Genomic DNA, 20,762 nt, shown 5'->3' on the forward strand with positions numbered 1-20,762 from the left:
CTAAACTCATCTAGATTCGACACGACTCCGGTATATCGAAGATCTCCAGAGATTCCTCCATCGGAACGCGATGAAATTTTGCAGAGTTGTTGTAGATACAATTACGCACAATTCCACCAAAGCAAACGTCAATACGACGCTCGAGGAAATGGGGACGACGAACACAAATTCGTTGTCCAGAAAAAGCTGCAATCTGCAGACGAGCCATCAATCCTTCAGCGATCACACACTGGAACTCTCAATGAAAGCATCAATGTTGGTGTCAAAACCGACTGATCTCGAGTAGGGGGTCCGAACTGTGGATCTAGGGTCGATGGATAACAAGGGACGAATGAGACAATTTTTGCCCAGGTCCAGCCCTCTTGATGGAGGTAAAATCCTACGTCCTGCTCTTGTTTATATTGAATTATTGATGATGGAGTATCAAATATTGAGTTGATCTACCTCGACATCATGTGTTGTTTTCTAAACCTAAGAGTAATGGTCATATGAATATGAGATTATCTATCGACTAGCCTGGCCTTGGTTTATATAATGCACCATAGGCCTAGGATAATAAGAGTCATAGTCGGCTACGTCGATAGAGAGGAGTACTTGTCTTGACCACCAAGTCTTGTGGAATCTTCCTCGTATATGTCATTGATTGCCCGAAGTAGCCTAGCAATCCAACCAGTAGAGACAGGCCGACGGTTCGAAGACCCCTTAGTTTCGGACTCCCTAAGAGGACGCGACTTTTGCTCACCCGCTGAACGATGGAGTAAATATAGAGAAAGGGCACGCGGATGAGAATAATTTATCCTCCACTACGCCGTATTGAGTATTGGGAAGGCGCCGGTTAGAGAAGTAAAACCGAATTTTTATTTTTCTAACCGGTATAGATGATCGGTTAGAAATGACCTTACCGTGGGAGTTGGAACATTGTGTGGGATAAGAAATAGGAGCAGCCCCAAATGACATCTACGGGCTCTGTTTTACGGCCTTTTGCTAGAAATGCTCTTTGTCTTTAATCCGTTGTCATTCGCCGAACTAGCTTTGGCAAGGGATTCTCTGTCGTCAGACTGTATGTTATATATACTCAGCTATTGTCAGCATGAACTGTGGTATGCTCTGTGTACCACAGTTGTATGCTCTGTGGTGTGCTCTGTGTATGCTCTGTGTACAGTGTCAGCGTTGTCAGCATCCACAGGGAATTAACAACTAGCTAGTCAACGATCTCGTCCATAGTTCCATATTGATAGAGACCCGTCGACCCTCTCGAGTTCATAGTGGTGCTGCAGTAACCCGAGCAATTAATGCGGATGCGGAGATCTCGATCCCCATCTTCATATCGTTAGTCACTAGCCGCCGGGTCGTCGATCGGAGGCAGTAGCTTTTTCTTTTTTGAGGGGTGAGGCAGTAGGTCATAGGCCTGAGATCCACTCGTTCGAATCAGATCCGATGATTTCTTCCGTTTCTTTTTTGCCGCCTTGCAATCCTCGTGTGTACTAGTACGTGAGTGAGACTACCCACTGGCCGGGCTATAAAAGGGGCCGGTGCTTCCTTTCACGGCAGGACACGCTCGCTCGCCCTTCTCACCATTCTCAGGCAGCTCTCAGGCTGCTGAGTTCATCTTGCTGCTGCGGCAAGGTATCGGTTTCTCGCGCTTGGGCTCTGCACCGCATACACATTGCTAGACTTCTGTGGTATTACCGTGTAGTCTCTGAGCTTCAGTTGTACTCTGTCAACTGTCAAATATGCAGTGACCGTTGTGTTTTGTTTATGCTGTGCTTTTTGTTCTATTCGCCGGTGTAATCTTGCGCCGGCTGGTTTCCATGTGTTCAGGTATAGGTTGATCGATATGTTTAACCTATATTCCTATAATCATGTTGTGGTTTCCGGTAACTTGATGTCACCAACGGAGGAACCTTTCACTGCAATTGCCCATGACTGTCTTTCTGTGCTGCAAAAGATCCATCGCATGTTTATTCACATGATTGACATCCCTTTACTCAGGTCTACATATAGTCAGACAAGATGGGGAGTGTGCACAAGGCCACCTTTGTTCTCTTCATGTTCTGCTTGGTCGTGCTGGGAAGAGCAGAATATCTCAAGTACAAGGACCCGAAGCAGTCCGTTGGTGTTCGCGTCAAGGATCTGCTCGGCCGGATGACTCTCGCGGAGAAGATCGGCCAGATGACGCAGATCGAGAGGGAGAACGCCACGGCGGGGGTGCTATCCAAGTACTTCATCGGTAAACCACATCCCTCTCACGCTAAATATGTATCAAAATATGGTGAATGACTCCAGAATTTGTGTTTTGACGTTGGTGTATATGATGTGCTGCAGGTAGCGTGCTGAGTGGTGGAGGCAGCGTGCCTTCTTCTAAGGCATCCGTTGCGGCTTGGCAGTCAATGGTGAATGAAATGCAGAAGGACGCCATGTCCACCCGCCTGGGTATTCCCATTATCTACGGTATTGATGCTGTCCATGGTCACAACAACGTCTACAAAGCCACTGTCTTCCCCCACAATGTTGGTCTCGGAGCTACCAGGTATGAATTTCTCTTTATTTTTCTGACAGGTTGTGACAATTTTGTACTTTCTATGTACCTACGTAATTGTATTTGGGCAGAACTAGACCAGTTTTCCACAACTACAATTATTTAGGTAAATGAAGGAGTACAGGAAGAGAGGAGCACAACGCGATGCATCTGTTAATTCTCAGTCTATATATATTGTTAATGCGTCCCGGTCTTCCAGGGACCCTGAGTTGGTGAAGAGGATAGGGGAAGCAACTGCTCTTGAAGTTAGAGCTACCGGGATTCCATACGTCTTTGCTCCATGTATTGCGGTAATAGATAATATATACTAGTATTGCATGTTAAAGAGTTGGTCTGCATATAGCAATTCTTTTTTACGTATGTTTTTAGAAAATATAGCATAGACTTATTGTTCTTACTTACTCATTTGTTTGTTTACGATCAGGTTTGTAGAGACCCAAGATGGGGACGCTGCTACGAAAGCTACAGTGAAGACCCAAATGTTGTCCGTTCAATGACCACAATTATCTCTGGCTTGCAAGGCGATGATCCATCAGGTATCAAGGGAAGACCATATGTTGGTGGAAGGTATATTTTACCCTGACGTGTAAATATGAAAGTTAGTTACATTAGCAGATGTAACTAACTTTGTTGTCACATGATATGATGCAGTAAGAAAGTAGCCGCATGTGCAAAGCACTATGTTGGTGACGGTGGAACGTTTATGGGGATCAACGAGGGCAATACGATCATCGACAACAATGGGATGATGACTATTCATATGCCTGCTTATTACAATTCTATCATCAGAGGCGTCTCCACTATTATGGTCTCATACAATAGTTGGAATGGAACGAAAATGCACGCCAACCATCACCTAATCACTGATTTCCTCAAGAACAAGCTCAAATTTAGGGTATGTTTTCCATGACTGGCATAAGATTGATCTCAGTATTTGTTTTTCTTCTTCTATATTAAGTAAGAGATACTCATGTCATGAATTTCTTGGTATTTGTGCATATAGGGTTTTGTGATTTCAGACTGGGAAGGCATTGATCGGATTACTACTCCCCAACACCTGAACTATTCTTATTCAATTGAGGCAGGAGTCGGTGCAGGTATTGACATGGTAAGCAAAGTCCACTCACCTTGTATTGACAAAAGTTGAGTTAATAGCTAGCATGATAAAGTGTGTTCCTTGTCTGGTTATGATACGTTCTTTACAATTGTTGTCTCATCTGCACATTTTCTTCACTAGCTATTTGTAATATAAGTACACATAATGATAAAACAGTAAGTTAATTTTAAGATACATTTTCAGTAGAAGAAAAAAATATGAGAAAATATATCAATAGACTTCACCCACCCCATCATTTTTATTTTGGTTAAAAAGGTATTTGGCATGTGTTATTTTGCAGATCATGGTTCCTTTTGCCTACACGGAATTCATCGATGAGCTGACATCCCAAGTTAAGAAAAACATTATCCCCATGAGCAGAATCGACGATGCTGTCTACAGGATTCTTCGGGTCAAGTTCACCATGGGTCTATTTGAGAACCCTTATGCCGATCCAAGCCTCGTTGGCGAGCTCGGAAAGCAAGTTAGTTCTGAACAACATATTTTCTTTCTCTCATATTCCATTCTTCAAAACATAGAGGCCTTACCATAAATTCCTTCCCATTGTTAGGAACACCGAGAAATCGCCCGGGAAGCCGTCAGAAAATCACTAGTGTTGCTGAAAAATGGAAAATCTGCCTACACTCCATTGTTGCCCCTCCCCAAGAAGGCCGGTAAGATCCTCGTCGCTGGAAGCCATGCCGACAACTTGGGCAACCAATGTGGAGGATGGACGATCACATGGCAAGGATTGACCGGCAACGACAATACCACTGGTAAATGTTTTATTGCTTCTAGTGCTAATTTAATTTGTAGCAACGTCGTCATTGAATGAAACAAAAATTCATGGAATTGTATGATGAAATGCAGGGACAACCATCCTTTCGGCGATCAAGTCCACCGTCGACCCCAGCACGCAGGTGGTCTTCTCGGAGAACCCGGACAGCACCGCCGTGGACAGCGGCAACTACGACTACGCGATTGTGGTTATCGGCGAGCCGCCCTATGCTGAGACGTTCGGCGACAGCCTGAACCTGACGATCCCTGCGCCTGGCCCCTCGGTGATCCAGACCGTGTGCAAGAGCGTCAGGTGCGTGGTGGTGCTCGTCTCCGGCAGGCCGCTGGTGGTGGAGCCGTACATCGGCGCCATGGACGCGTTCGTCGCCGCGTGGCTGCCCGGTACCGAGGGCCAGGGCGTGGCCGACGTGCTGTTCGGCGACTACGGGTTCTCCGGGAAGCTGGCGAGGACGTGGTTCAAGTCGGTGGACCAGCTGCCGATGAACGTCGGCGACAAGCACTACGACCCGCTGTTTCCCTTTGGGTTTGGCCTCACCACGGAGGCCAAGAAGTGAGTCGGGTGAGAATGAGATGACCGATATGAAATGTACTCCGTATCTCGGTTGGACTGTGAGAGATGGGATACATTGCGTTTGTGGTTGATTTTCTTTCAATAAAAGAGCGGGTGTTACTTCTGTTGCGCAACAAAATCTAGCGATTTCTTCGACATCCTCCCCTCAGAGAGTACATGGGAAACAACACCCCAACGTTTTAAAAATGTAGGGAGGCCCAGCTCTACAAGAATGTAGAAATAACGTACCAGCTTGCTGGTTCATATTCACTTAGGCCTATCCTTTGAAAGTTCGTCGGCTGCCCGGACTTCTTTTCGAGTACTGGGTCTCCCTCTCTTGGTATCCCCACCCCCGCGCCACGATAATTGACATCTTTATTAACCCAAAATGTAATGTAACATCAAGCAAATACAAAACATGATGAACGTCATCTGATCTCTACATAGATAAGATGCACACTGAAACGAAATGGCAAAGGGAAAAAAAACTTAAACACTAACAACAGTAAAATAAAGGAGAAACTAAAAAATTTAAATGTCCTTTTTACAAAATATCATATCTGTAGGATCATTTTTTTAAAGTATGATCCCATCGTCTTCCTTCCAAACAAAGAGTTACTCTTCCTTCTCACTTGGGCTGAAGGGGCCTCTTCAATCCTGTATGGCCCGAAGGACAGCTCTTTGTTTCTAGCCTGGCAGAAGAGATGCTCTTCGTTCTTGGCTTCAACGAAGAGTGGTCATCCAACAATCACCCACGTGCATGACCATCCTCTATACCTTATAGCTTATCCCGGTCAAATCCGCATGCCATTGTGACCGCATCACGATGTAGTAACCAAGCAATGAAAAGTGTGTAACACCTACAATATGGAGCCTCAAAAGTAGCTAAATTGCGTGAATGAAAGGACCTGTATAATGAGGTCTGAATCTAACAGTTCATCATACGCTGCATGTGTGCTCACATGTACAAGAAAAATTGCCCTCCCAAATAACATTCGACAATTAAAGATGTCAAAAAGGAATAAAATAAGACAAAGTGCTATAAATTAAAAGGAAGTTGAGCAAACCTGGAACTACAGGCCATTTGCTGCAAACAAAATATAATCAAAGGGTAAAGATGGGCAGTGGCTTTCCATATCAGTTGCTTCCTGGTAAGTTCCTCATCCAACATGAGGCGTACGAAAAGGACTCTTGTAGCTCTTCATATACATACATCATCTCACCCAAGTATCGAACTTTGCATCTATCAAAATTGTAGGCCACTGTTCTGAAGGTCCCATGAAAGAAAACAACCTCTTTGTAAGGATGAAATCCAAGACAATAAAAATAATCCCGATAATCACCCTTGTCATCCCAATCATTAGTGCTGACCACATATTCATTGTCAGAGTCCCAGTCAAAATCGTCTTCCATCATTGCTTTGTCATTGTCATCTGCAAGCTGAAGGTTGATGCCATTCTTCAACACCAGCTCCATCTGATCCTCCGACTGTACGACCCAGAATGGATCATCGACGTGGTTGGTAGGATAAATTTCCACTACTCGCTGAAGGTCGATGACATTCTTCAGAACCCTCTCCATCTGACCATGCGATTCATCAAGGAACCAAATCTGAAATGTATTGCGGTCGGCGCAGAATACAGAGTACACCCCCTTCTCCAATTTTCCTATGCGAGGCACAGTATACCCTTTATTTCCATCTGGAAACCTGATCACTCGATAAGTATCATGCAACAAGTTTATTCTGCAAGAAACCAAATCATCAATAATCATTATAATAAGAAAAGTTATATTGGTAGGGAAAGGAAACTGAACATCCAATTGTATGTATCTGGTGCCTAAGATGCGGGTAGATATATACCTCAGAAGAAATTCTTCTTCACAATGAACATAGAGCGACAATGAACATAGACCGCCTCCTTCCAATAGGCGGCGTAGAGGAAAAATGATCCAGGATCATAAACCGATTTCACGTCAGCAACCGTTCCTGTGGTCTCCCCTTCCCGAATAAACGATCTTTCCTTCCAGCAACCGGTCTTCGAGGAGACACTGATTCATCATCACAGATTTGTGTTTGGTTGTTCGATTTTGTCAGGAGGAGTTCCTGTTTGCCCTGTTCAGGACCAAGAAAGGAGCGAACCTCTTCGTGGACAAGGTGTTCGACCTCTTTGATATGATGAAGCGGAACGGGGCCATCGAGCTCGGGGATTTCGTGTGGTCGCTCAATGCATTGTGTATGCGTGCGATGGTGGTGATTGCAGGTCTGTAATGTACTCCCTCCGTCTCATAATATAAGAGCGTTAACCGCTCTTATATTATGTGACGGAGGGAATAGATGTTTGATGAAATGTGTGGACCTTATGTGTAGTATACATGATTGAGTTTTGAGGGGTCTCCTAAAGAAAATAAAAAGTTTATAATCCTCTAAATCTGAGTAATCATTTTAACGCTGGTCGATGCAACTATAGTGCTGCAATCGACGCCCTGTATTTGACGCTAGTATGGTGTACAGTTTTCTTTTAATGTTTCTTTCTTTGCGTTTGCTTTCTGTTTTTCATTTCACTTTTTAGTTCATGTTTGTAAGACTCCCGCCATCTTGGCGTTCCTTCTAATACAATGACGAGCACTTAGGTTCCCATTTGAGAAAAAATAGTAATCTTGTTGTACATAAAGGGAACTAGGAAGCAGCCAACTCTTCCCACCTAAGGATGAAAAAAAAACTGAATGCTGGCTTGCCACAATGTACCACCGTAAACTACGTAGAAAGATAGTGAACACCATTGTAGTAACAACCTTTATCACCTATCATGAATCATGATCAGTACTCCCTCTGTAAACTTCTTTAGTAACCTATAAAACGTCTTATAAAACTTTACAGAGGGAGTACTTGCTAACTATTTTACCAAACCAGAGGTAATTGGCCCTGACATGCAAACCATGTATCAAATGAATTCTAGATCGGTAAATGGAAAAAAAAAACGAGCATGAAAAACCTCTACAGAGAAGAGCAAATCGAAACTGAAGTTGATAATCTTAAATCAGCCTGCATAGAATCTGAACACAAAACCCATGATGCTCGTTGCTCGGATACAATTGACAAGGCCTATATCTGAAGCAATTATGTAAAGCATATATTGTGCCAAGAAAGACTGATATTTCTCATAGCATCCTAACCTCTTCCTGAATAGTCCATGCGGTTTTAACACGGTGCAGAAATTGAAAGCAAGAACGGCCAGGCAATTTGGTCCAAAAGGATAGGAAGCAAGACATTGTATTTAGGATTTGCACATGTGACATCATGGTAAGTAACATGCAATTAAATATTTTGTTCTGAAGTTCATTCATAGATATTCTTAAATAGAAGTTTTACATGTGAAGGAGTAGTGTAACTGCCCCAAGAAGAAAATGACAGTTTTCTGGAAATGTATTGCCTGTCAGCTTTGTCATATATTCAGTTGCTGTCATTTTAGTTCTTTAGTTTACAAGAGCAACGAATCATAACTGTACGTACCGCAAACAGAATGTATAATCACCCAAAAGAAGCTGCTTGCTATCATAATTGCCCAATTTAAGAGCAGTTCACACAAGAAGAATTCAATCAGGAAACGCAATAACCTATTACTGAACAACTCCACTGCTTCCAGAAAACCTCCCCATATTTTCGTCCTCGTCCTGGAGTTCCTTCCTCACTAAGGACACATTATTCCAACGAGCAGCCTCAGCAAAGATATTAGACAAGGCCACTTTGGATGCTCCATGGTTTGGATCAATCTTGGCCAATTCTTCCGCAGCCTTTTCTCCTAAGGCTACATTTCCATGTGTCCTCGCGGCTGCAAGGATGCTGCCCCATATCACCACATCTGATCTCATAGGCATCATCTGGATAAGATTTTCTGCCTCTTCCAAGTGTCCAGCTCGACCAAGAAGATCAACCATGCAACCATAGTGTTTAATTGTTGGTTGGATTCCATATTCTCTACTCATGGACTCAAAATGGTGCCTCCCTTCGGTTACCAGCCCAGCATGACAGCATGCATTTAAGACACCAATGTATGTGACTGAGTTGGGCTTAATATTGGTTCTTTGTAGTTCTAAGAACAGTTCAAGCGACGTGTGTGCATGGCCATGGATGGCTAAACTGCAGATGATAGCATTCCAAGGAGACACAGAAGATAACTTATGCTTAACATGACTGAATAATTGAATTGCATCAGCGACACTACCACACTTTGCATACATATCAATCAGTCCAGCACTTAGGTTGTCTGTAAGTTGGATTGAATTGCTGATTATATAGTCATGAATAAATCTGCCTTGCTCCAACATGCCAGAATCAGCAACTGCGGATAGAGTACTTGCCAAAGTGACGTCGTTCGGTTCAACACCAGCATCCAGCATCAAGTAGAATAACTGCAAAGCCTTGTTTGAATGTCCACTCTGTACATACCCAGATAACAAAGTACTCCATGAAATGGTGTCCCTCTCAGGCATGTCATCAAACAGTTGCCTTGCTTCATGCATTAGGTTCCTGTGTAGTAGACCAGACATGAGAGCATTCCAAGACGCAATGTGTGACTTGTCTGATAATTTGAATTGCATCCGGGCAATGTCAAGAAGATCACAAGAGCCATAGAAATGGATAAGGGTCGCTTGTACAAACGAATGGGCATCAAAACCATCCTTCAGAATGACTGTGTGCAGTTGCTGCCCTTCTAAAACCGCAGCATGTCGAGCACACACCTTTATCAAATCAACAAGCAGCGCCGCATTGCCCCTCGTGTCCACCTCAGCCATCATCGCAACATATGCCCTCAGGGCTTCTGATGTACAATCTGCACGGATATACCCATCTATTATCGTCAACCAAGAGACTGCATCCCTTTCCGGGATCCTCCCAAATACCTCAGCAGCCATAGGAAGCATCCCTGCCTTCAGATAGCCATTAAGCATGGCGTTCCAAGTGACTGTGTTCTTATGTGGCATTTGCTCAAAGATCTCACGGGCGAAACAAACCTGTGACGCTGCCGCATAAGCATGGACCAAGTTGGTGGCCACAATGAGAAACCCGTTGAGACCACGTCGCACGGTGACTCCATGCGCCACACCCACCGGCACCGGCGGCCTCTCCAGGGCCAATGCCGTGAGCACGCCCGCAAGAGTCACCTCGTTGGGAGGGACGTCCTGAGCGAGCATGCCGCGGAAGACCGCCACGGCGTCCTCCGCATGGCCGGCGCGCGCGAGGGCGGTCAAGACGGTGGTGTACGAGACGGTGTCCCTCTGGGGCATCTCCGCGAGCATGCCTTGCGCGAGGTCGAGCCGGCCTGCGCGGGCGAGGGAGGCGAGGAGGGTGTTGTGGGCGGCGGGGTCGCGGAGGGCCAGGGGTATTTCGTCGAACAGGTGGCGGGCGAGCGCTGGCGCCTGGGGGGAGGGCAGCCGGGCGTAGAAGGCGAGGAAGGAGTTGCGGACGAATGTGTTGGAGGCGAGGAGGCCCGACTTGGCGGCGAGCGCGTGGAGCTGCTCGCCGTGGCGGAGGCGCGCGCCGGACTTGAGGGACGAGACGAGGAAGACGGCAAGAGGGGCGCCGCCGCTGGGCATGTGCTTTCCACTTTTTCTTCGTGCCGATCCGCTGTATCTCTGCCTCGGCGAGAGTCCGCGGTCCTCCCGTCGCCGCCTCCCGCCTATTCCGATGGCCCCGCCGCCGTCCGCCTCACCGCCTTCCTTGTCTCGTCGCCTCTCGCTTTGGTGAAGGATGCGCCGTTGCCATTGTCACCGTCGAGATCTCCCCGGTATGTACTGTAGTACAGTACGATGTAAGCTCGGGAGCACGCGCTCCTCGCTTCGTACTCAAAAAATAATTTACACCGTTTGATTTATTTTTAGATCAAACATGCTTAAATTGAACATTGTATGTACACATTAAGTCAGGTGAAAAGAAAAAGGGCGATGATGGGCGCACAGGCGCCGGTGCGCCGGCTCAAAATTTGGGCCGGTCGCACGCGCGTCGTACGATTCTGTCTCTATCAGCCGTCGGATCGCTTCACCTCGCTTCGTCCTCCTGCCGCGTAGGAGGAAGAGAAGGCTGCAACGAGCAACGCCGAACCCCCCCCCCCCCTCGGTCAAAAATCGCGTAAGCGGCAAAGAGCTTGGAGCATTCTCGGGATCTGTCGTCATCGCTCGACGTTGCTTGTTGTCGCCACTCATCGTCACTGCTCGCCGTGTTGCTTGTCGGTTGCAACATCGGAGCCTACTGGTCCGCTCCTCCCAATGACAGGGGCACCGGTTTCAGCATCCGTCGCAACTCCATTGGTGCATAGAAAATATCGTGTGCATGAATGGCTCGCCATTGCACATTTTTTTCTCGCCGGTCTGTGGTTGAAGCTTTTTAAACATATGGTTGAAGCTTTTGTGTCAACGATTGCAGCTTTTTGTGTTTCGCTCCTAAAAACCAGACCGGACCGGCGGTCGGAGCAGAAAAAACCGGAACCGACAGCCTCATCGGATTTTTAAGCTAATAAGGCCGCTCTATAATCGCACCATAGAAACCCGATCGAAACGGACGGTTTTCTAGAAAACCAGTGAAAACCGAGTAACTAAACCGGAAAAAACAAGGAAAATATTTTAATAGAAATTGGAAGAAGAGGAATTCGATTTCAAGTCGTGTGAGCAATACGCGAGACCTGCCCACGGTCTTATAACCAACTCGGCTATCCTACTTTATTGTTCACTACATGAAAATAATTTTATTTGGCCATTATTTCACACTATATTGGCACATATATTACTCAACATTTATTATATTTTTGCTTAAAAACCGACAATCGAACCGGTGAAGCGGCGGTCCGACCGAAAAAACCCTGAACCGACAACCTTTCTGGTTCGGTCTTTTAAACTATGGTTTCGCTGTCGCCGGTTGAAGCTTTTTATATCGCCGGTTGAAGTTTTTTCTAGCTGGTTGAAGTTTTTCTTCATCACCGGTTGCACCTTCCGCGGTTGCGTGGTGGGTGGCCCTCGATTCCCGTCGTCTCTGGTTGAAGCTTTCGACAATGCCGGTTGTAGCATTTTCGATCGCCGGTTGAAGCTTTTTTATCGCCGGTTGCAAGATCGTCGTCTATGTCATAACTTTTCGTCTCCAAAACCGGTGGCATCCGATGTGGCGGAGCGGGGATTTGTTGAGAAGGTGGCGTGGGAGGCGGCGACCTGTTCATCGGAGGAGAAACGGGAAAAGGGATCGCCCCAATGCTGACGGGAAGGAAAGGCCAGCGACTCCATGACGGCCGATGGACGAGATCCGACAGGGGAGGCACGTCGGCTTGAAGGAACAACGCGGATCTGCCCGGAGGTGCTCAGCGAGGCGATGGGAAAATGATGTAGTTGCTATAAATGAGTAGCGATGCCTTTTCTTTTCTGAAATAAAGAAGAGGGATGAATACCACGCACGCGGGAAGACAACCGGGGAAACGTTCGGCCAGCACGCCCAACTTAAGCGTTTCCAAAGAAAAAGGAATAGCTTAGGAACAACCGGCTGATCCAGCATGACGCGCCCGCCGCCTCCGCCGTGTGACACGTGTCCTGTGCGTGATGGAAAGAACTTTTACAGCTACAACTTTATGTTGTAAAAAATTGCAAATTGCAAAAATTCTTTCCATAACAGCACATATGTTGCTAAAAAATAGAAATGCAAAACAAAACCTTGTTATAAAAATAAATTGTGTAACCTCCGTGCAAAAAAAAATTGTAAAACAGCCTTTGTTGTAAAAATAAAAATACAACAAAACATGTGTTGCAAAAATAAAAAACTTGCAACACGACCTCACAAGATTACACCGGATCTGAGGGCTCGCAACCTAGCTGGTCTTTTAAAAAGACCCGCCGACCGACACGGATAGCATGTATCAAAACAAAAAACTATCTTCCTTGTGAAAAAATGATAAATTTCATAGCCTAAAATTTGGTGCTTTAACCATTGGTTATTGTCCTTTTCTTTTAACGTGGTAACCTCTATGTATTACAAGGGGCGGAGATAGATAATTTTCTACACTTCAACACGGGCTTTTAGGATAAAAACTACCTGAATGCTCGCCTCTACACAAGAAAATCCGGTCAAGAAAAATATTACTACAATGTACGATGTGAGCTCGGGAGCAGACGGGCTCCTCGCTCCGTACTCAAATAAACAGAGTAATTTACATGGACACGGCCGTTTCGGTCCAGAGCTTATGTGAGCTCAATAAACAGTAAAATCAAAAGAAGATGGAAAATAAATCATTTTTTTGTGTGTGAAGCGTTGACAAAAGTTTTAATAGCTTGCAAAATTTCAACAGCAACTGACCAAAAAAAAAAATCAATGCTTCAGAATATTACTTTCAAATGCATTTTGGAGCATTGATAAAACAAAAGTGATGGCCTCTTTACAAACCATTGCCTCGAGTATCTCTCGCATCATCCTTTTGGCTCGTACAGTAGCATATTGTGTCGCCGTCGCAGCATTGCACATCCCTAGTTACAGGCTTGCAGCATCACTGGCCTCGCGTGCTTGCTGACTGCATCTTTCGGTCGCAGCTTTTCGATTCGCCGGTAGAAACTTCATGCTCCGCCAGTTGCATCATTGATGGTGCGGCATGGTCATGTGTGCATGTTGATTGTAGCTTCCAATTTATATCGGGTAGCAACTTTCAGCTTTGTCGGTACAAGGTTCCTGCTCCGCCAATTGCAGCATCTATGATCGTCGGTGTGGCCGCGTGCCTGCCGGTTGCAGCTTCGGGTTTCGCCGGTTGTAGCTTTCGTCTTCGCCAGTAGGAGCTTCTAGCTCTGTTGGTTGTAGCATCGGTGGTCGCCGGCGTGGTTGCGTGCCCTGCTGGTTGCAGCTTTCAGCTTCTAGAAGCTTCCAGCTCCGTCGGTTTTAGCACCTCGTAGCTCCTCCCCTCGGCCTCGCAACACCGCTCTGGGGTGCTCGCAAGACCACTCGCCTGCTCCACCCTGCACCTTTGCCGACCCCTCCCTGTTGTCGTTCACAGCTCCGAGCAGTTTCAGCCCACGGTGGAAAGCGACAAGAGCCTTGGCCCGGTCGGCCGATTTTAATCAATTCCCATTTCCTTATCACATGGCATTTTCTACAACCTGAAAATCTTTGATTCAGTTATAATAAAATAACATAAAGTCATGTTGCCCTTTCTTTTTTTTGCAAGAAAAGGGAAAACTGTAATGACTAGTAGAGCCTCATATGTGTGCCTAAAAATGAAATGATCGGGCCAGCCAGTTCATGTTTCTCCCAGTTCATGGTAAGAGCATCTATAACCGGACTTCACAAATATGACCCACAATACGCCCGCGGGTGTGTCTAGTCCGTGCCTTATATTTTTTCGTCCGCGCAACTGCACTTTTCATATAATATTTTACACATATCCGATCACTTGTACATGATTGGTGAAGAAAAAGAGAGCCAAAGAAAAGAGAAAAGATTGTCCGAGGCGGGGTCGCGTCTTACGCGGCGTGCTGACCGCGCGTGAGCGGCATGTCCGGAAGCCCTCATATTTAAGATGGATATGAGGGATGCCGGTCAGTCCGGATGTTTGAGACGGGTATGAGGCCGGAATTCGGTTACGAAGGTCCAATTATAGATACTTTAATTCGGTAGGTCCGCGTATGAACTGTACATGTTGCTAAAATGGCTATACTTCATGTTTGCGACCGCCGGCAAGAGCACGATGACTGTAATGATCGACTCACCAGTACCACCCCTCACTATGTTTTACTGCAATCATCAGCTCAATTGTCGCTCCAGCAACGCAAAAGAATACGTTATTGGTTGATCTTCATTTGACTAGCACGAAGTTAGTTTCTTGCCTCCTAATTATAAGTTCAGCTGCCAAGTTTCATTTGTCTCGTCGAGCGCTTGAATGCATGGGGAAAACGTACACTCGCCGTGCCCTGCATGCGGGGCGAGCAACAGCTAGCTGAGCTCATCACTCTTCGGAGAATTCAAATGTGTGCCAGAAAAACAGAGAATTTTTTGTTCTTTCGGAATAGTATTTCGTCCCGTGCAAAATAGATAGAAATTTGTTGCGTCCAATTTTACTCCTACGTCACAAGCCAGCCTTTCTCATAAAAAGCCATGAACACACAGAAACCAGTTAATGGTCGACTCTGTAGCGTTCGTCCTCAAGGACAAGCTGCAAAAATGAAAGAGAAATACATATGCTCAGAGAAGGGCTACATTTTTCTCGGCTTCGTTGTCTACTTAAGGTAGACATGATTAGTGTGACGAGCAACAACAAGAAGGAGAAGAAATACATCAGAATAGGAGAAAAACAAATACATGCATGCACATCTATAGATGAGACAGGAGGCAAGAAACTAGGTAGCTCGATCACCGTCTTGCACTACACGATGTCTTGTCTGTCCGCCCAGCAAACTCAGCTTTGATCTTCTTCAACGCCACGACCACGTCGCGCATCGTCATCCTTTGGTCGGGCGAGTCGCTAGAACATAGTAAACCCAGCTCGAACACGGACGCAAGAAAATCATTGTCCAAGCTGCAGTTCGAAAGAGAGGAGCCTTGCAGTAGATGGCCATCGACGACCTGGAAAAGATCTACTGGGAATGCTTGATGAACCCATTGTCTAAGGGTTAGTTGTGCGCCAAACTTAGCGTCGGTTGGTCTCCTTCCGGTGAAAACTTCAAGGAGCATGATCCCATAACTGAACACGTCGCTCTTCCGTGATGCTTTTCCAAGTGTTCCGTACTCTGCCCAAGGAAAAGATAAAACGGAATTAAAACGTAGCTGCTCAACCTTATTGTTCTGGGTGGAGCCATAATTATCGATGATTCGTGTAGTTGGTTGAGCAAGGTAACATGAGCTAGCTTAGCTAATGAAGTACCTGGTGCCATGTATCCAACTGTTCCAGGCATGCTCCCAGATATCATTGAGTTGTCGTCCAGAAGCAACCTTGCAATGCCAAAGTCTGCCACATGTGCAGTCATCTCCTCATCAAACAACACATTGCTAGGTTTCACGTCACAGTGCAAAATCAACTCATAATGATCATGGTGCAGATACTCAATTGCCATCGACACATCGAGCATGATCCCCAGCCTCTCAAGGAATCCTCGGTGTAGTGTACTTTGAGAGCAGTGTAGGAATGTCTCTAAGCTGCCATTTGGCATGTACTCAAGCACTAGTGCTCTGAACTCATGTGTGGAACATGTGTTGAGTATCTTTATCAAGTTGCGGTGTCGCGTCACGCGAAGCACTTGACACTCAATGTCAAAACTTTGGATGGCCTGCTCTAGTTGCATGTCAAGAACTTTTATCGCGACCACCAGGCCGCTGCTCAATAAGCCCTTATAGACTTTTCCAAAGCTTCCTGATCCGAGGATGTTATGTTCACTAAAATTATTGGTGGCATGAATGAGCTCACGATAAGAGATTATCTGATGGCCTATGACATTGTTTGGATTTAGAGATGCATTGTACTCATCCTTCTTAATTTTCTTTTTGAACCATAGGTATACACAAATGGCCATGGCAACCACAACCAATATGAGTGTTGGGAGTAGAAATAGTGGCAAGTGTATAGCAGTTGAGGGGGATTTGCCAAGGCATGGTGAGAATCGGAGGCGTGGAGCACCACATAAGCCAGCATTCCCAATCAAAGATTGCACCGTGAGGTTTGAGAAAACACCCCCCTCGGGTATTTGGCCTTCTAGCCTGTTGAATGAAAGGTTTAAGATAGTCAAATAGGTAAAGTTAGCAAGAAACACGGGAATGGTACCTGAGAGATTGTTATATGAGAGGTCTAATGATGCTAAGCTTTTTAGTCTTTTTAATGTACCCGGAATTGAGTTTTTCAATGAGTTGTGCGATAGATTTAGGTAGGTTAGCATATTAAGTTGTCCAAGTGATCCTGGGATGCTTCCTGTCAATAGGTTTGAAGAGATGTCCATTTGATACGTTTGTCTTAGACTAGAAATATCGGCTGGTAGTGCACCAACAAAGGAATTGTGAGAAATATCCAATTTGATAAGTTTATCCAGGTGGAAAAAGCTTGTGGGTATTGTTGAGCTTAGTTGGTTATTAGACAAGTTGATGTTTTCTAACCAACTAAGGTTACCAAAGTTGCTTGGTATGCAGCCTGATAATTTGTTTGCTTGGAGAAATAAATGTTGAACACTACCAAGCATACCTATTTGTGTCGGTATCGGCCCTACCATGTGATTGTGGGAGAGATCAAGGTACAACAGGTTTTCTAACATAGAAATGGACTCTGGAATTGGCTCAGTGAATAGGTTGTTTGAAAGATCTATCACTTCAAGACTGCTTATGTTCGAAATTGCTATCGGAAGGCCGCCTATTAACTTATTATAACCCGCGGAGAAAATGGCTAAACGTGAAGTGACATTTCCCACAAGGTTAGGAAGGACACCGGCGAAAGAATTTTCTTGTACATCAATGCCTTGGAGTTGTATGCACTTGGAAAGATCTAACAAGAAGTCTAAATTACCCTCTAAATTGTTATTCGACAAATCAAGGACGTTCAAATCTGCATTATATTCAAGTGTTCTTGGTCCTTGGCCGGACAATTGATTAGTTCCCAAATTTAGATATGACAATTCAGACAAATTTCCGAGGGAGGCTGGAATGTTTCCTTTGAGTTGGTTGTATCCAAGATGCAAATATGACAGTTTCTGCATAAGACCCAATTCTCGTGGAATTTCCCCTTCCAAGTTGCCATTAGATAGTTCTAGTGCAGCAAGACTGGTGAGATTGCCTAGAGTAGCTGGAATTGATCCTATGAGGTTATTAAAACCCAAGGAAAGCGCTTCAAGCTTTGATAATTTGGCTAACCATGTTGGCACGACGTCCACAAAATAATTTCTACTCAAAGAAAGTACTTTTAGGTACTGGCATGATGCAAGCCCCGAGGGAAACCGACCGGTAAAATTGTTACGAAATAGTGAAAAGAATTGTAACATTGGGAGGCTAAAACTTTGGTTGGTCGGAAATGTTCCAGATAGGTTACTGTTTCCTGCAAGCCCAAGAACTTGTAACCTAGACATGTTGTACATGGCTTGTGGCACTAGGCCGGAGAGTTGATTGACCTGTAGGTTCAAGACCTGAAGCGTGGACAGGGACGCAATGGTGTGTGGTATAGGACCTGACATGCTGTTATTTCCAAAATTGATGTATGTCAATGAAGGCGTGTTGTTGAACAAATCCGGAGATATTTGGCCACTCAAGTCATTTCCAAACAAATTAATTTTCCTAAGATCATGCATATGTAGTAGCAATTCAGGAGGGATCTGGCCAGAGAGTTGGTTCAAATCTAGACCAAGGAACTCCAGCCTCGTTAGGTTTCCCAGGGTAGCAGGTATGGTGTTGGACAAGCTGTTTCCACTGAGGCGAAGATACTTAAGACGATGTAGCCTACCAAGTTCGGGTGGAATGGAGCCAGTGAGATTGGTGTTCGTGAGGTTGAGGACGGAGAGGAAAGAGAGGTTACCGACATGATTTGTCACGGATCCAGCGAGTGGCATGCCCGACAATGACAGGGCGGTGACCCGTTGCCTGCGCCGGCTGCACGAGACGCCGACCCAGTAGCAAAAAGACGTGCCGGCGGTCCAGTTGCCGGCGAGGATGTGGAGAGGGTCGGCGAGCTGGGCTTTGAAAGCCAGCAGCGCGGCGAGGTCGGTGTCGCCGCCGGAGCTGCTGGCCGGACTGGGGGAAGATGGTGAGAGGACCGAGAGTAGCACGAGTATGAAGATGATGGGAATGGGGGTAGACGATCCTGGACAAGCCATTGAGGTGGGTGCGGATGGGCAGTTTACCTGTGTGGAGTGGGTGTGCATGGACTGGGAGTGTAGAGGTGTATTTGTAGACCCGTGCTTCCATGATTCCATCACGGGCGCCATGACCTTGCAGTCATGGCGCGCACGACACGGCACGGCAAGGCAACCGGACAATATTTCAAAGTCAGTCAAGCGCTTGCATGTTCCAGGAAACACATGCCGACTATGCAGCTGATTGAACTTGTGGCCCATGGAAATGCAGGATTGGGAGACCATTCATGGTGTGCAAGAATTGACCTGAGGTGAACTTATTCTGGTTGTCTGTGGTGCAGCTCTATACGTACGTACGTACGGCCGGCCACCGTGGACAAGGGGAAAGTGTGAACAGGGTTTGCTGTGCGGGCGGCAGCTAGCCTTGACCGACGACGTGCGTTGTCTTGATGTGCTCTCGTCAACACCTCGGAGACTCGAGTGGTCGTCCACATCGCACAAGATGTTGGCGACAGAGACGCGCACTACGGGAACATGTAAAGAGTGTCATTTGGTAGGGAATTACTTCACTTTCAACTTCCAACGTACATTTGATCAGGACGTACGGCAGCAGAAAATTGTTTTTTTTTAAAACACATTACAAACGCAAGCGTTTATACAATGACGGAGCCAGCCCGGCGAGCCTGGTCAGTGAGCATCTTAGAGTCAAACTTTCGCTCAACCGCAGACAATTTGGAACGACCCATTTGACGCGTGCATTAATCTATACTCCTAAAGGGGGAGCTTGTAGAGAAATTTATGGGGTCGAGATGGGCCAGATCATATGTGACTTCGAGGCGGCCTTAAATCCACCCTACATGTATGAGTTGGTTTTATTTTTGCAGCAAATATATGAGTTGATATGGGGTGTGGTTGAACAACCCGTAAATTTGGGCTGTTTTTGAGGGTCCATTGCTTGGTTAAATTTGGTCCAACAATGTTTTCTTTAATAAAGGCATCCAAAGGATATCTTAGATCCGATTAACGTTGAGGAAAAAAATGTTAGTATAATGGATAGACAACTGAACTTTGAACGATTGGTAAAAAATAAAATTACATTAAAAAATATGCTAGTATTTTTCTTCCTTCAATTGTACGTCGTCCGTCGAAGATTGAAAATGCACTAAACCAACAGCAAAGCGATATGTGCAAACGTCCTTGCCATACAAGGCTTCGAACATTGCAATAGCCACTCACCCCTTGAGACCAGATCTAAAGATCGCTAAAGCAACATCGGCTGGAGAATCACCCTAAACAGAACAGACTTGTAATACACCATCACACTCCAGAGGATTGGAGAATCCGAGTTAAGCCACAAAACAACATAAAAGAAAATGTCGAAATCGCCACACCAAACACCAGCCAAAAGTGCTCCTTGAAAGACTGTGAAGGAAAGCAACCAATCTGAGGACACAAACTCTCATAGTCCCTTTGCCGACGCCGGAACGAACATCATCGAGGTAAGGAGAGACTCGAGAGACCTTAGTCCAAAACGTCATCGTTGCCACCACCTCGTCGATGTCGTCAGGAAAACAAAAATCTAAGAAAAATAAAACAACACGATGTGTCCCCACTCCTCTTGCCATCGATAAGCTCGTCGGACGAGGAAAAGGAGTGGGACAGAGGCGGTGCCAGGAGTTGTGGTGGCAACGACTCCTTACGGTTAGGAGGCGTCGTGGTCTCTCTCTCTCTCTCTATCTATCTATCTATCTATCTATCTATCCCTCCCTCCCTTCCTCCCTCTCTCTCACTCTCACTCTCACTCTCTCTCTCCCTCCCTCTCTCCGTGTTGTCGTCCAAACAGTTTGCAAACCCCTATGTTTAGTGTTTTTTGGGCAACTGTCCATTTAGACAAGGGTCCGGTTGGAGATGCTCTAGTTGAGCCCACTTTTGGCAGAGCTCATCAACGTTGTCGTCCCGCACCGGATACTTTCAAGTATGATTTCCCACATTCCGATCGTGAG

The 20,762-nt window shown here is 45.8% G+C and overlaps 4 protein-coding genes across 5 annotated transcripts; 1 reads left to right on the plus strand and 3 right to left on the minus strand.

The window, feature by feature from the left end:
* The first annotated feature begins 1,516 nt into the window (after positions 1-1,516).
* On the plus strand, positions 1,517-5,107 carry LOC123452236 (beta-glucosidase BoGH3B-like). Its single transcript, XM_045128851.1, has 10 exons — positions 1,517-1,626; positions 1,993-2,230; positions 2,326-2,530; positions 2,739-2,829; positions 2,964-3,106; positions 3,191-3,434; positions 3,543-3,647; positions 3,937-4,119; positions 4,207-4,411; positions 4,506-5,107. The coding sequence occupies exons 2-10, from the start codon at positions 2,014-2,016 to the stop codon at positions 4,985-4,987; spliced, it is 1,875 nt and encodes a 624-aa protein (XP_044984786.1). The 5' UTR covers positions 1,517-1,626; positions 1,993-2,013; the 3' UTR covers positions 4,988-5,107.
* A 744-nt stretch (positions 5,108-5,851) lies between these two features.
* Positions 5,852-6,927, minus strand: LOC123452237. Its single transcript, XM_045128852.1, has 2 exons — positions 6,845-6,927; positions 5,852-6,727 (listed from the first exon to the last, which is right to left on the minus strand). Exon 2 carries the CDS (start codon positions 6,562-6,564, stop codon positions 6,121-6,123), a length of 444 nt encoding a protein of 147 aa, XP_044984787.1. The 5' UTR covers positions 6,565-6,727; positions 6,845-6,927; the 3' UTR covers positions 5,852-6,120.
* A 1,456-nt stretch (positions 6,928-8,383) lies between these two features.
* Positions 8,384-10,804, minus strand: LOC123452235 (pentatricopeptide repeat-containing protein At5g19020, mitochondrial). Its single transcript, XM_045128850.1, has one exon. It carries the CDS (start codon positions 10,576-10,578, stop codon positions 8,602-8,604), a length of 1,977 nt encoding a protein of 658 aa, XP_044984785.1. The 5' UTR covers positions 10,579-10,804; the 3' UTR covers positions 8,384-8,601.
* A 4,248-nt stretch (positions 10,805-15,052) lies between these two features.
* On the minus strand, positions 15,053-18,806 carry LOC123398359 (probable LRR receptor-like serine/threonine-protein kinase At3g47570). 2 transcript variants are annotated; one of them, XM_045092838.1, is made up of 3 exons: positions 18,487-18,575; positions 15,861-16,690; positions 15,053-15,726 (listed from the first exon to the last, which is right to left on the minus strand). In XM_045092838.1, coding segments are annotated over exons 1-3 (1,209 nt in total). In that variant the 5' UTR covers positions 18,489-18,575; the 3' UTR covers positions 15,053-15,349. The 2 variants fall into 2 exon arrangements, with proteins under 2 accessions (XP_044948773.1, XP_044948772.1); XM_045092837.1 differs by having other exon boundaries at positions 15,861-18,806.
* Positions 18,807-20,762: the final 1,956 nt, after the last annotated feature.

Source organism: Hordeum vulgare, chromosome 5H (assembly GCF_904849725.1).
Source record: "Hordeum vulgare subsp. vulgare chromosome 5H, MorexV3_pseudomolecules_assembly, whole genome shotgun sequence".
Classification (NCBI taxonomy): domain Eukaryota; kingdom Viridiplantae; phylum Streptophyta; class Magnoliopsida; order Poales; family Poaceae; genus Hordeum; species Hordeum vulgare.

Coding starts and splice junctions, on each gene's coding strand:
- LOC123452235 (XM_045128850.1), bottom strand. CDS start 10,578: ATGCCCAGCGGCGGCGCCCCTCTTGCCGTCTTCCTCGTCTCGTCCCTC.
- LOC123452237 (XM_045128852.1), bottom strand. CDS start 6,564: ATGGAGAGGGTTCTGAAGAATGTCATCGACCTTCAGCGAGTAGTGGAA.
- LOC123398359 (XM_045092837.1), bottom strand. CDS start 18,780: ATGGCTTGTCCAGGATCGTCTACCCCCATTCCCATCATCTTCATACTC. Junction 15,727..15,860: donor AGTTGGATACATGGCACCAG/GTACTTCATTAG, acceptor TTCCTTGGGCAG/AGTACGGAACACTTGGAAAA.
- LOC123452236 (XM_045128851.1), top strand. CDS start 2,014: ATGGGGAGTGTGCACAAGGCCACCTTTGTTCTCTTCATGTTCTGCTTG. Junction 2,531..2,738: donor GTTGGTCTCGGAGCTACCAG/GTATGAATTTCT, acceptor CCGGTCTTCCAG/GGACCCTGAGTTGGTGAAGA. Junction 3,648..3,936: donor TCGGTGCAGGTATTGACATG/GTAAGCAAAGTC, acceptor GTTATTTTGCAG/ATCATGGTTCCTTTTGCCTA.